Here is a 15777-nt window from a genome sequence, read left to right as displayed (position 1 = left end):
CAACACATGATGCTTTTAGGGTCCAGGACTATTGTTACATAAAACATGTTTTGCTGCATTCTTGCAGGAGAAACTTTGAAAAGCTGGAAACTAAATAGATGCACTGCTAAAAGGGAAGATTTACAAGTAGGATGCTTTCAATTTGAAAATGAAGTCTTTGTTTTAGCTTAAAAAAATATGGAATTGTTATATCACATCAAAAAAGTCTGGTTTGGATTTTATTAATGGAACAATCAGTAAAGGCTTAAAATGTAGACTTGTCCTGTTTTCTCCTCTGAAAGACTCCACTGAACACAAATACCATGCAATTAAATGACAAAAGTTTTTGTATCACTAGTTATCCAATGCATTCTTATCTGCTGAAGGCAGAATCCAACTGGAATGTGCTCCACTCACCAAAAGCAGAGACCTCCAGATGTGTCAGTTCTCTAAATTATGAGTGGAAGAAGTAACATATATTGTATTAATACAGGGAGAGAATCTTCTTGGCTGCTTCCTTGAAGAGGAATATATGCCAAGTGGGTAACAGAAGCAAAGGAGAAATAGCAGTAGTTTGGATAAAATGCCATTCATCTCAAGCATCCTGATGCACTGACTGTTCCAAAGCTAAAAACAACCCTGCTGTTCACAACTGTCATTAGCTGACAAGCTCATAAATGAGGAGAAATATTTTGAGACAATGGAAATTTAATACATGCAGAAATTATACTACACCATTGGTTCTTACATTTATTTTGGTTAACAGAAGCAATGGACCCATTTCACAAGGAAAAAAATAAGGTGGCAAAATTCTCTTTATATAAAAACTGAACTTGACAACTTAATGAGGTCAGCTCTGTGCATAGGTAAATGTACTAAAGCCATTATACAAACGCTCATAGGATATAGACAAAAAATGTTTCAGCCAGAAATGCACATCAACTGAACAAATACGGAATCAGGCAGATACAAGTTGTGCCATAAATAGTATCCTTTGATATTAATATGATTGTTATGTCTACCTATATCCATGCAACATACAACATAAAAAGGGAAGCAACTTCAGCTCCTAATCTTCAGTGATACCTATTATTACAACATATAGTCCATCGTGTGCAATGTACACAGACTCTTCACATACAAAAATAAAGCTGTCATCTTAGCAAAAGGCTCTTTTAATGCTCTCATGTCACAACTGCCTTTTAGTATAAGCCACCATTTAGCTCATCTCATTACAGATTGGGTCCATGTTGCTTTTGCAATAAAAAAAGAAAGTTCCCACTTCTCCTGGAGAAGATCCTAGAGGCTTCAGATGCATCAAGTTTAGACTTGAGTCTTTCTGTATATGGGAATGAAGATAAAATAACTTCAGTTTGGACATTTTAACAGCTTAAAGCTAAGTCTCTTTTCTCCAACAAACCAGAGTTAGGAGTTTGACACACACAAAAAATGTATCCAGTACACAGCTCTAGTATTCCCTGGATAAGGCTCCTAAGTCCAAGATATTCCTATGCAATGCAACTCTGATGAAGACAAAACTGCTCCTTTGAAAGGTAGAAGTAGTAATACTTAACGAGTTGGCTGTAACCTAATCTCCCACAGACAGCAGGCAAAGGAATTTGCCAATTCCTAGTACTTTCAGTATCTGTTGCATGGGAAAGAGCCAATGACAATATTTTTCATCAATCAAAATGCTTTCCAAAACGGTCACCTACACCTTCAGTGTGCTAGGGCTTGCATCCAGAGTTGAGGATTCTAGCACAATCCTTCTGCAGAAGACAGGTTCACCCCTGAATCTGTACTAGTACCTAAATCTCACTAGAGCTCTGGATGTTTAAAAAGGTGCTATAAACCTTTCTAATGCTTGATTTGTAGGACAGAAAGGTTAGTCAGTCTCCATTTTTCTCTTCAAAACCCTCCTTTCCCTCTTTGGAGTCACTCAGCAGCAAATTTTAGGCGCACATTCAGAAGCTAAGCATAAAAAAATCCAAAAACTTTTTTACTTTTTAATGAAGGTATACAAGTGCACAGCAGGGGTATGTTAATACAGTCAAAGATTTGCCAGCTGTTTCTTAAAGCCAGCCAACAAGCAATAGAGTTGGGCAAAGCAGCAAGGGTTTCTGCGATTAAAACCTCAATGTTATATCTGATGAGGAATCCACTCATTCTAGACTATGCAAAAGGGATTACCAAATTGTAATAAAGCTAATAAAGCTGCGGAGAACATGTGTGCATTTGAGAAAAACCCAACACAGCAAACAATCATTGTGGGATCCCGTGATTTGTTTGTTTCGACTGGGGGGAGGGGGGGGGGGTTGGAACTGCCACATTTTCTAATGGGAAGCACCCACCCTTGCACAAAATAAATGGAACAAAATTAGTTTATGCAAGTAGGTTTTAAGTAGGTATTAAAATGTATGAAAACCCTGTTAAGTTAGCACAAGGTACAGAAACTGAACTTTTCTCTAAAAAATTCTCTCCCTCCACTCATTAAACCATTTTAACATTACATGTTTCAAACATAGAAAAAAAAGTTAGATCTGGATTCACTTGATGCAGTACAGCAAAGTGGATGAACAGAATTTGAGCTCATAAAAGGAATATCGAGTACTAAGGGAACAAAAACATTTCTAGAGCTATTTGAAGGAAAGGTTACACTCCAAGGACAGGACTGAAAAACAACTCATGATCCCTAGCTCACAAGGCAAAAATGCAGGGCACTCCATTTCCCCATCTTTAAAATCGGGATAATATTTCCTTCACAGAGAGGTTTTGTTAGTGTTTTTCAATTTATTAAGCTAAAACACCAGAGGGTATCCTTTAAGGAAAGAACAAGCCCCATACATTCAACAGCTGATGCCCTACAATAGCGTGCAATGATAGCAAAAGCAGCTCTCTCAGGGTGTCTTTGCTGCTAAAGCTTTTTGGACACTATACTAGGACACGAAGAGAAAGGAAATTGGAGTCTGGATATATGTATGCTGATGAAATTCCAAATGGGTATCTACAGAGGAAAAAGGAGTGCTGTCAAATATTCTGTAATCATGAATTATATAGCTACTTTAGACCCAACTGCTTCAGGAAGACGGGTGGGGTGCAAGGAGAGGAGGGAGATATCCCTGAAATACCTTGTTTATACAAAATTCCTAGTCTTAGGTTATAATACCAAGGTTACAAATTAAACACACACTAAAAATAAAGAAGCATCACACTTCCCACCCAAGCCATTCAGCAAGACTTTCCATTCACCATAGAACAAACTCATCCTTTAAAACAAAGCCAAAAGAATAAAAAGGCAACAAGCCTCAAGGAAGGCTAAGTGACTGGCATGCACAGGTTGGAATAAACCCATTCATTTCAACCTGACAAAGCCTCAGATATTCAGACAACTACTGCTCAAATTTTTATGTTCAAATTCTTAGAATTGTGTGTTACTTACTTCAAAATCTGGTAAAAAAGTCTCCTTATGCAGAAGAAAAGGAAAGAGGTATCTTCATAAAACAGGTACTAAGAACTACTGGCTTAAAAAGAGTTGAAATCAGTAGGTTAGATTTCCAAAATACTGTTCCGGAGAAGTTTCTCTATTCTCTAAAATCTCTTTCCAAAAAGGCTATCATTCAGGTGCTAAGAAAACAAAAGTGACACATCACACAAGTTACCAAATATCAGCATGCAAGGTTGGCAAGTACATCTGCAGTCAAGATGATTCAGATAAGTCGGATAAATTTAGAATGGTGCTTTCCAATGGCATGTGCACACCAAATGCAGTAGATATGCAAAGCTATATTCCAAGAGCTGCTTCCAAAGCGCTTAAGCTAAAAACTGTTAGCAAAAATAGTCTTTTGAAAGTTCTCAGCCATCTGAAGTCCTCAACAATGTAGTTCCTCGATCTGCTTTTAGCATTTCCATCCATCATTGGATTTATCCCCATAAAACTATAGGCTCCCCAACCTCAGAGGACTAAGCCAAAAGCAGTGTGGCAATTTCACATAGGGCCAACCTTTTATGGGCTGAACAGTTGAGCTTTGATATAGCTAATCTACCATAAATAGCTCTGGAAACTCAGAAGGATCAGATCAGCTGTTGCAACCGTCCCAGCCTATAGCCGCTTCAAGTCCAATTATACCGTCAACTCTTGTCTTGCTCCTTTCATTTCGCAGCCTCCTCTCTCCCCAGTCTCACCCTTACAAGAAATTAGAAACTACAGAAGACTGAGAGGCAAAAAAGGGATATAGAAGAGGAATAGGATGGAACAGGAAGGATTACCAAAAGGATTACCGAAAGGATTTCACTTGCATGAAAGGCATTCTTTAAAGGAACAAAAAAAAGTAGAATTTTCGTAGTTAAGAAAAAATTTAACAAAATGACATCCAAGACAAGATACAGACCCAGACTTCTAAACCAAAAATATTATTTGAAATAAGTAAACAGAGGGACAATGAGGTAGGTGCAAGAGATGAGACTAAACTCATGCAGTTGTCATACAAGTATTAAACTGCCTAGATATTTTCCCATATTGTTTTAAAAAACAAAAACACTTGTGTTTAATATTACAAGTTTAATATTATCCCTGCAGGAAGTCACAGAACTGCATGTTATCATGATTAGAGTATGCCATTTCCTTTCAAGTATTTAGAAATGTTTTCCCCACAATAGTGCAAACGACTACCATTTAAGAACTTGGACATTTTGGAACCTGCTGGCTATTTTTGTTTATTACCAATACAAGGCAACGTAACTTTCTAAAAATATCAGCTGTATGACTGCCGTATCTCTGGGAGTGGGACAATAGAACTAGTGACACTGTCCGGATAGAAAATATAAGAGTTAAGATTTCATTGGACACAAACTAAAAAAAGTACCATGATAAACTTATAGGTTTTTTATGGTGTAAAAAGACACACTGGCTAAAAATATTTTTAAATGAAAGTACAAGATTAGACGCAACATTTTAAAAACTAAATGAAACTGCTTCCCTACTACTCTCTCTCATGTCCACCCTTAAAACTGAGCATCAGTTTTCCCATCTGTAAATGGGGCACAAGTACTGTGTGCGTTTGCACAAAAGCCTTGAGTTTGACTGGAACCTTTGGATGCAACTGTACTGAAGAGGAGATAGTGAGCAAAACAACACAGAAGGCTGAAAATGCCAAAAGCCTGAAGGAAAACCAAGTACACCTCAAACTCTTTGTACATGCTGCATTCCATCACTTTTGAATAGAAACCTCATTGGTGCAAGGACCTGATTTCCAACTTCTCTAAAACCATTAGCATAGCTTAAAGTCTCTACTTCTGGTCGTGACCACTTAGGCAAGTTTTGATTTTATGTTGATGGCTTAAACAACAGTTTGCAATCCCTTCAGAGTTGCTTAAGAAGGAAAGCTGCACTACTGGGGCAGAAAACAAGAGACAAGTTTACCCTCTCAAGCCCCAGAAAATGTTAATGCAAATAAAACCAGCTGCACAATACCAGGGAGAGTCAACTTTCCATTAGAAGGTGGAAAAGTGTCTGCACTGCATGCAGGAGCAGATCCAGAGGTGGTACAGTGGTGACCATACCCCGCTTTCAGACCAGACTGTGCTGCAGCAGAAGCCCCTGGGAATTTTTTTAAGTCCCCAAAGCAGGTAAAAATTCCCACCCCCTTTCATCTCTGTGCTCAGAGGCACATCCCCTCCCCTATTCCTCTTCTACCCTTTTGTGCCTTCATGACCTGCTGCTGCATTCCCTGCTGTCCTGGAGGGCAGGGGAAGCTCCAGAGCTGATGAAGGCTGGAGCAGGAGGTACTACCATCCTTGCAATACTAGTTGCTGCTCCTGTATGCCCTTTGCAAAATCCTGGACCCGCCCCTGCCCACGCATACAAAAAGTGTCCCGAGTAAGATTTGTCCTAATGTGTGCATCAATTTGAGCACCACGTTCAAAAGTAAAACATTACTCTTACAAGGCTCCCTTCTTCCCTCGCTCCCCAAGTAAGCTCCTGTCCTGGGACAGCATAAAGAGTAACTGCAATAATTCTTTCAGATTCTCTTTCATTTTTTTTTTTACATGCTTTAAAATACAGCGAGATGTGTTCAATTAACTGAAAGCAATAAATCGGGGTTGTACCCACGGGTACAGCAGAAGCACTGGTGTTCTCTGCCCTGCCCTTACCCACATAAGCAGAGGGAGAAAAATATTACTTGGGGGAGGGGCTAGGTGGTGCAGGGTGCACCCACTTGACCGCAGGGCCTTGAGGGGGCTGGTGCACACTGGTGCTGCGGTGGTGGTGTGCAGAGTGGGTGCTGGGCATGCTGCTGCAACAGCGGGGTATGGCAGTGGCACTGTCACCGGCTGCTGGGAAATTAGTTTGAGGAGGGCAGGGGAGGATAAGCCCCATTAGTCCTGGTCTTCTGCTGCCTATGCCTACCCAGATAAACCCTGGCCTTCTTTACTGAAGAATTTTAAGGATGCCAGTTGTAACACAGAAACATTCCCTTCCACAAGGAATGGGATTGGGCTCAACTCATTTCATTATACAGCCAAACAGTTTATTATTACCACCCAGGTGGCTGGGATTTTAAAGGCTGCTCTCAAACTCAGGAATAGAGGTCTGATATCGGATAGGCACCAATATAAAGAAAATTGACTGCATCGGAAATAGACATGATGTAGCCGATAACGTGGCCAATAAACGACCCATGCATGTGCGCAGCTGCAGCGCAGCACATAGGCGGCGAGGAGCACAGACTGGCAACATGGAGAGCTGTGTGCAGCTGGTAAGTCTGTTGTGGTGGACAGGGAAGGGTGAGGGAAGGAGCAGATCAAGGCCCCCGCCATGAAGGAGGGAGTGGGACTGGGGCTGGTGCTGCCCAGACGCAGCTCATCCGATGGGTGCAAAGGGGAGGTGGCTCCTGCTGCTGCATGCATTCTGGGAGGGCAAGGGGGGCATGGTCCCCCCAGATCTGCGCAGGGTGGAGCAGGGCGGGCTGCAGTTACAGACTGGGGCTACACTGGGCTCTTCCCAGTGGGGGCTGGATCAGGCTGCGCTCAGGGCAGATGGGTGGCAGCGCTGGGAGAGGGGGTTGAGGAGGGCACTACAGCAAAGTTTGGGATGTTTGCAGCCTGCCCTCTCCCCCCGCCCCGTGGGCCCCCACCCAATGCCACTGCCCGCCCCGAGTGCAACCTGGCCCAGCCCCAACCAGGAAGAGCCTGGCACAGTCCCAGGCCCAGCCCACAGCGACAGCCTGCCCGATCTGGGGAGCACACGCACTCCCCCCATGCCCTCATGGGGTGCGCGCAGCAGTGGGAATTGCCCCTCTCCCCTCCGACGAGCCGTTGCTCCGTCCCACTCCCTGCCCTGCCCCAGCCCCACTCCCTCATCCTGTGGGTCTTGATCTTTCCCTCCCCCCTCCCACCACAAGAGATTTACTAGCTGCACCAACTTTCCATGCTGTATCAGAAATCAGCTCAGTAGCAGCTGATATGTCTCCTTAAAAATCAGCTATCTGTATCAGCCTCAAAAATTTCTATTGGTGGAGCCCTGCTCAAGAACTCAAAAAAGGGGAAAAAAAGTATTCCTGCAAGAGCCCATTTTCAGACAAGCTGAAACACAGGAGCAGATTCGGAGCATTTTAGAGTGCAGTGAGCACCTTCTTCCCCCTCCCAGCAACACAGGACAAAGCATCTGCAGAAAGCTGAGGAACTGAGGAGCTACAAGTAATGTCTTGACTTCATGGTTTGTCTGCTACCTTATGTTTCTTTCTTAGTGTAACATGCAGATGGTTTATTCTACATCTTTCATAGGTACTCATCTCTGCTGGTCTTGAAATAAGAATTGGTCTCCCAAGGCCCTAGGGGCTGGCTGTGACCATCTCATTGACTGTCCCTTTAATGAAGCCAGAACAGCTCATATTAATGGAGGCACTCACAGAGGTATCAGGGACTCAGATTTCCAAAGAGGATACATACCAACAGTTAAGGAATAATTATAGCATTACACTCATACAAGACCGAATTCTACAGCTTAGGAAGCCTGGTACACAAAACTGAATTACTTAAAAAAATTTTAAAACAGCTGCTAGGTTTGTTCCTTTCACAGAAACATGTTCTTATTCAGGGAAAGGTACGCTTAACACAACTTACCAGCATCCATTGTTAGAATCATGACCCCACTTCTGTATGTTCGGAGCAGAAAGCCTTACCAGCCAGTCCACACGAATGACTCAGAAGGACAGCATAGCTGTGTTTCAGCTTTTATCTTCTTGCTCATTCACCCCTCCTCCCATCTTCCTCCCGTGGGATAAAAGTGTTGCCTGTACCCTGTGCCTGGCCATTCCGATTGGTTCATTTATAAAACCTCACTCATTTAGCATACTCAAGCTTGAGAGAACCTAAAATGACCTATATAAAAGTTCTTCCCTATCCCAGCTTTCCTTCCCCCTTCTCACTCTCCCTCTGGGATAATGAGCCCTTCACTCTTACTAACACTAGTTTCATTTGGGGTAGTTTTCATTGGACCAACCACTTCCTGAAGTATAGCACCAGCAAAATGACTATAACATTGGAGAGAGGCAACGAAACACCACACAAGCAACAATGGAGCCAGATTCTCTTGTACTTCTCCCCTGAAGAGGAACGACTGAAGACTCCATAGTGGGTCTTGAGATGGGTGTCTACTTATCTGGGCACAGACACACCAAGGAGCAGGGTTTACCATGGCCATCCTGAGACAGGATTTGGTCTCAGAGAAAAACATAAAAGCTGTAAGGAAGCATGTTTCTGAACAAAAGGTGCATCTGAAAGTCACCTAGAACTCTACAAATAGGGGAATATTTCTTTTTCCTCACTGAGCAGGATCCTTAAAATTAGGAACTAGTTTTATTGCTAGTAAAATGTAGGAACTGTCTGAAACAGTCCAAGAGGTATTTACATCCATTTGAGAAACACAACTGTAACTAGTAGAAAAAAAAAAAGTGTTGTGGAATTTCAAATTGACAGAGATGCCAGGATCCTCACTTAATGAATTATAATGCAGCCAGGGAATTGTCTAAGGAAAAAAAAGTTGGTTTCATTTTGTACTATTAAATTAAGATGTGAAGTTTGATTTTGAAATCTGTATTTTATCTGATAGCTGGAATTCTTATAGAACAGAACTTATATGTATATTTAAGGATTCAGGGACATAAGGAAGAGTGGCATTTCATTCACTGTCTGTCTCCTGATGAGCACCATTCTTTCTAAATAGAAAGAATGTCAGACTGCCATCTTATCACAGTATTTACCACTAGTTATGCTAGGGCTCATAACTCAGCGATAAAGCCACAAGGAGGTTTTGTACTTACCTGACTAAGCAAAGTGCCCCCCTCACCTCTTTTTTTTTTCTCTCTTTGAAGGGTTGTGAGCTGCATGGTGCAAACATTGGGTTTAAAATGCTATTTAAAGATGGAGGTCATAGCCCAAAAGCATTAGTATGAGCAACACTGCTGAGTCACCATCACTTATCACAAGATTTCTTGATCTACTCTTACTTTAAAGAGTCATTGTGCCAGCAGGATAAGGCTCTGATCCAGCTTGTTAACTGCACTTGGAAATAAAATTACCAGCAGGAAGAAAACTTATTCCAAGCATCCAGAGCAGGACACCAAAACAAGAGTTTTGACAGGAATATAAAAAACTTCCTTCCCTCAAGACACAAGCCAAGAGTTAATCAAGGAGAAAAGAGACATGTTGTTCACTAACTACCCACTACCCAGCTTCATTACTTTTTGAACCATCTAGTACAGCAGGGGCAGGCAATTATTTTGGGCAGAGGGCCGCTTACTGAGTTTTAGCAAGCCATCAAGTGCCACAAGACAGGCAACCCAGGGCAGACTAATATTAATTTTCTAAGTTTTTTAGGGGTCCCACAGGCCAGATAGAATGGCCTGGCAAGCTGCATCTGGCCCCCGGGCCACATTTTGTACACCAGGGTGGGCAAAATACAGATTGCGGGCTGGATCTAGCAAGAAGGCCCCAGCAGCAACGAGGGGGAGGTGGCCATGCCTACTGACAAGTCTTGCTTTTTGTTGGAGCCTAGCAGCAGCTTCTGTCCAGCCACTGCTGTCTCCAGACCTGGGTCACCAAAGCTGGGAAGCAGCTCTAGCCCATCCTCAAGGAGAAGGGCAGCCCAGAGGAAGCGCTGGTGGTGCCAGGGGCTGAGCTACCCTTGCTGAAGCTGCTGCCTATGCACACCCACACTAGTTCCCCACCTACCTGCAGCCCCATCCCACATAGGGAGGTTTGGTGAGCTGTTAAACAGGGGAGTGCTGAACTGGCCTATGACAGCTCCCCAAAACTCCTTATGTGGCCTATGGGTAAAAATAAATTTCCCACCCCTGACACAGTACTAGCCACATGATAAACTGACCGCTGTCCTCATTCAGTGCTGCAGTTCTTAGGTAGGTTGTTAGTTCCGACAGCTCGGACATATGCTTGCTACCCAGAATTCCATAGTTTAGGGTGACATAAGATCTGCATGCAATAAATGTTTTAACATGCACGTACAGATACCTCTCCCCAACATAAAAAGCCTCACAAGTGTAAAAAGGCCTACCCTAGTTTCTTATTAAACAAAAACTTCTTATGCAACTGCATAATGAAGATGCTCTCTCTAGAGGAATCTGCTGTACTCATACTCAATTTATGTTAAGTCTCCAGCTTTCCCCCGCCACATACTTTTTTCACGTGTCCCTTGTTCTGGTATCTTTACTATCAACTCCTGATGGACATGGATGTTGTATCCAAGCAATAAACATCCTCAAATCCCCAAATAGGGATAACACAAATGATGCAATTCTGGAATCTCTATCCAGGACCTCTTGATCATATATTGACAACATTTTACAGAAGCAGGACATGGACTACCACAGTTCTCCTGCTTTCGCTGTGGTAGGTTAAGGTATTAGGTCTGCTGTTAGGGTTGATGGTAATCTTATATAGAGTTTAGATTATGGTTTGTATGTGATGGTTTGGATAGGGACGATGCTGCCTCGGGCAGGGGGCTGGACTACATGACCTCTGGAGGTCCCTTCCAGCCCTACTTCTCTATGACACTATAACCTGAGGTCAACCCTAAAGAAGAATGACTGAGTTTTCATTCCTTATCACACTATATTGTTCATAAAAGATGCCTGAAGCTTCACTCTCTGCACTAGAGAATAGTAGACAAAAGTTAAGTTTCCACCTTCTTTTCTTTCTAGAGACAGACACACGGATGGAAAATGAACTGCAACAAATGAGAATGCCATAAACAAAGGGGATATAAGCGAATGACTGTGGCTCCATATATCACAGACGTTTCCGGCATGGTTAACCTGCTGCTTAATTTTTAATTCCCAGTTATCAGGCAGGGGGAAATGCCCCTCTTCTCGACCTTGAATGTCTTGGCATAGTTAGAGGGTGAAGGCCTGTCCCTTACACTGTAGGCAGGCTGACCCCTGCATGAGACTTCAAATGTGAGAATTTTGGGTACACAATTTATGGTGATGGGAGATTTATCTTGGGCTTTTCCTCTACTTTGCTCCTTTGGCATTTTGGCTAGGAGCAAGCAAGACTAGAGGGTATCTGAACTTCAAGGCCTCCAGGCTTGAGGCTTGCAGGTAGGATGCCTGCTGTGGATCTGGGAGTACTTGAATCCCCAAGCTGAAGAGTCTGGGATATATGATACTTGCTGGTGGTAGTACCACACAGACTTGAACAACTGAACCCTGCTCAGTCGATAGAATTTGGAACCGATTTGTCCCAAGACACAACATTTCAAAAGGTTATTATTTAGCAGAGAAAGGCAGTTACAAAAGTGTAAGTATGAAACGTATGCCAGTGCATCTTTACTATGAGAAGCCTCCCCCGTCATTCTGGGATAACAAGAGTGTCAATTCCTTGGTTCAGTAAGTCAGTATGTAAAAGTTACAGCAATCTATTCTCAAAAGTAACAAAAGCACAAATCATTTCAGGGTTAGAGGAAGACAAATGCATACAATGTGGCAGAACTCCTCAAACTGTGCAAAGGTCAACCGCTCAATTTAAATGAGTCTCAAAAAGGCAGTTGATTGCAAACTGTAATAGTGATGAAGTAGGAACAGTTTGATTGGCACCAAGAGAAATAAAGTGGCTATAAAAGGAGCCCCAGAGGCACATAGAATCAACACTTCCAGTGGGCCTAAAGCTGATTTAGTGAAGATACTCAATCTGTAACATTAATGGCATGGATATTATTTCATTGCATCTAGGCAACAAGGGATTTGTAAAAAAACCCCTGAATATCGCCCTTGATTCAGCTCTAACCCAACTGAAAGAAGTGAAAGCCTTCAATACATTATCTCACACTGTGCTATGAAGAAAAGCAACTGGCTGAACTTTTTGTATAAATGGATAAGCCTCCAAATTTAGACATTAGTTTGATTGCAAATTACATGGAATGAACATTGGCAGGCTTACACAGGAGACAGAAATAGCAATTAAAGTTGCATGTGGAACCTTAATTCTGCTCCTTTTTGCGTATGCCTAATCATGTACCATTTCTCAAACATGAAGTACCAAAGGCAATAAATTGATACACGTAAGTTTTTTCTTCCTTTCACTGGACATCCAGATAAATAACACTGTAGTATTAGGCTTTCTACTAGACGTTTCTCTCTCTCTCTCTCTCTCTTTTTTTTTTTTAATAAAACAAAGCCCTTTTAGCTATGCATTTATATGGTTTAAGTCTGTGTCTGTATATCTTGCAGTTTTCTTCCCCAGCCTCCCAATAAGCAGCACAGCATGAGGTGAAATTCAAGGGACCAGGGACCAAGTAGTAAATTACAAGGCAGATTCAGCTGGTCCGGACAGGCAACCAGTGTTTTATCAGTCATCAGTCTCTATTTCAGTAAACTATGATCTGTAATAGTGTGATTTATTAGTCAGGTAAAAAAATACAGGGTAAACTAAGTCAATTACGTAATACGTTGAGAAAGTACCAGAGTGATATCTGGTATTTGAGAGATTACACAAAACAAATATGCAAGATTACATCTCAGTAGTTCATAAGACAATGGAATTAATTAAGATTCAGCCATAACTCATCTACTGGCTTCACTGCTGAATTGTACAGTTTTAACATTGTTAGGTACTTTAACATATACGTATATGAAAATAACCCTCATGAGATACAAGAGGGGTGTGTGTGTATTATATATAATACATACATACATACATACATACATACACACATACACACACACGCACACACCCCCACACACCCCTTCTGCACCTTGCTAAGTGCTTGGGACAGGATGTTCTGATGGTGTCTATCCAAATTATTGCACATTGTGATATATATGTGAGAGAGAGAGAGAGAGAGAGAGCGCGAGCGAGCGTGCTGGAGGAATGTCTATATAGTCCAGTTTCAGAGCTATAATTATTTACCAGAAGAATTTTTTTTGTGGTAAAAATGAACATCTGTATGCAGCCAAGGACAGGCAAGTACCTGGTAAAATTCATGATCTTAAAGTGTTAGGCATTGTTAAATCAGGATATTAATGCTCATCCTTTTTTTTGACTGAACAGATGATACGCACCTACATCAGGATAGTTAGCTGTATACTACCTAGGCATCATGCAGTTGGTATAGACAATAAATAAAGTGTTTCACTAGGACACTGTAGTCCAATTAAATTTAGTTTTCACTAGCGCAGTCAAAGGAGATTTTCTTAATGAACATTTTCTGAATGAGCAAAGGGCATTTTCACCTTCGTATCATATACCCTTTTGATCTTTAAACAATACTAAATTTGTTGGGGGGGGGGGGGGGGGGGGGGGTTGTTTTTTAAATGATGGGAGAAGTAGTTACCTTCCTCCAAAGGTATCCTCCAAAACAAGTGAATCAGTTTTGCTTTAAAAAAAAGCACAAACAAAAAACCCCCCAGAACTCTCAAGTAGAGAGTTCTCTCAGCTTGGAAAATTATGGCTACTTTGAGAAAATGAAGATTAAGAATAAGAACTGTAATTCCTATACAACCTATACTACTGCAGACACTGCCATTTCCAATGAAGCAGACTTAACCAAGACAACAGCATGGCCACAATTCCTCCAGGACAGGAAGTTTAGCCGTGCAACTATTCCAAAACAGAGCTGATGTCTAAGAGTTCATGAGGGGAGTACCTACTACAACCCCTCCTCCGCCTTTGTTGGCTTGAAACAAAATAAATCTCATGATTATATTTAACCAAGTCACATTTCTTTACTCCAATTTCAATAAATGCAAGCAGAAATCCCATAGATAAAAAAGATTAACCATGTTTTAGATAAAAAATGAAAAACATCTGTCACAGCCGAATTAAACAAGTGCTCTAAACTGCCAAGTAATGGAAGAAACTCTGACAGTTTGAGTTGCCCTTAAGATAAATATTTACCAATAGTTCTCATCATTTTTACAGTGTTTTACAAAACAAGACATTATTTTATCTGAATTCTGAAGAACTGTCAACTGTGGCAAGATTGATTGCTATAGACTAAGTCATCATTTCTAATTCAGGAAAAGGAAAACAATGGATTAAATTAGTGAAGAGAAAGATTCTTTTGTAAGTGCCTAGGGATCATAACTTTTGTTTCAAAACAATGGCTGTACAGGAAACAGCAGGCCTAGTTGTAAATTTAGCTTTTGAAAGGGACTGAGTCTTCTGTATAAAGAAGCAGATCTCTGAAGAGCACTGTTGGGCATACCGAGGATAGTAAATGAAGCTGAAAATAAAGTGTTTTGTTAGCTAAATTCAGAAAGCTGAACTCTGAAGTCTAGCAACATAAATGTAAGTTGTATCACAGCATCTCTCTCCACATTTGACAGAGAAAGAACCCAGGGTAGTTACCATTATTTAGTAAGATAAAATAAAGATAACAGGGTATCAGGCTAGAACAGGTCCAGGGACAAGCACTTCAAAATGCGTCTCAAACAAATCAAAGCTGAAAGCAATCAACAAGTTCAAGTTGCATTAAAAAGCAGGGGGGAGGGAGCAAATAGCAGACAGGTTTTTAAATAAATAAATAAATATAGATGCATCTATAATCTACTCTTCAGCTTTAAAAAGGCTACTTTTGAGAGAGAGACCTCAAATGTAACATTGGCAGTATCTTGTATCTAGCAGCAGTACCAATTTTAATATTGCATTCAAAGAACTGCAATACAGAGAAGCAATTCTCTGGTAACAGACAATATTTATCATCATCTCTGCCACCTCCCAGAAGTTAATCCTTCAACAACTTTACTCTCACCCTTTATAGCAGGGGTAGGCAAGAGTTTTTGGCTGGAGCACGGAAAAACACCACAATGCCTACCTCAGAAGGTGCCAGGGTGCCGGCATGGCAGAAAAACAAAATGAGGGCAGGGCATACATGGCAGGATGCCCTGCTTGTGCCCCTTGCCCCTCACCCAAAGCCCCTGGCCCCCAGCCCTGCTGCCCCTTGCCCCCCACCCAAAGCTGCCTGCTGGGAGCAGCCTGGGATCTGGCTGGCAGCAGCTCCCCAGAGCTGGGGCAGCTGCGCCGGGCTCCGGCACCAGCTCCGCACCAGCGTGAGCAGGTGCACCTCAGAGCGGGCGGTGGGGGCGGGGCCTGATGCAGCGCAGCCCTGGTCTCTGCCCTTGGCACAGAGGTGCTGAGCCCTGCACAGCTGTTTGTAGCCTGCGCGCTGCTTGCTGCAGCTGCCCAGAGCCCAGGCTGGCTCCAAACAGCTGCGCCGGGCTCCTCCCCTCCCTGCCGGGAGCAGAGGAGAGACCGGGGCTGTGCTGCCCTAGCCCCCCCCCCCCC

At 42.3% G+C, this 15777-nt stretch overlaps 1 protein-coding gene across 17 annotated transcripts in view; it reads right to left on the bottom strand.

The window, feature by feature from the left end:
- LOC102368693 (supervillin) overlaps positions 1-15777 on the bottom strand; it is a 169780-nt gene that overhangs the window by 107377 nt on the left and 46626 nt on the right. The window contains exons 1-2 of one of the 17 annotated variants that reach the window (XM_025204413.1): positions 8101-8117; positions 3419-3603 (exon numbers count right to left, since the gene is read on the bottom strand). The exons of 13 other annotated variants lie outside the window; for them this stretch is intronic. Coding sequence is in view for 1 of the 4 variants with exons in the window: in XM_025204405.1 (XP_025060190.1) it covers positions 8101-8122 (22 nt within the window). In the remaining 3 variants the exon portion in view is untranslated. Of the gene's footprint in view, positions 1-3418; positions 3969-8100; positions 8198-15777 lie in introns of those variants that run through there. 3 more of the 17 variants (XM_025204414.1, XM_025204405.1, XM_014520041.2) reach the window with 3 other exon arrangements.

This window comes from Alligator sinensis, unplaced genomic scaffold, assembly GCF_000455745.1.
Source record: "Alligator sinensis unplaced genomic scaffold, ASM45574v1 scaffold309_1, whole genome shotgun sequence".
NCBI classification, from domain to species: Eukaryota; Metazoa; Chordata; order Crocodylia; family Alligatoridae; genus Alligator; species Alligator sinensis.
Note: the sequence above shows the minus strand (reverse complement) of the source record. Positions and strands in the feature narration are given on the sequence as shown.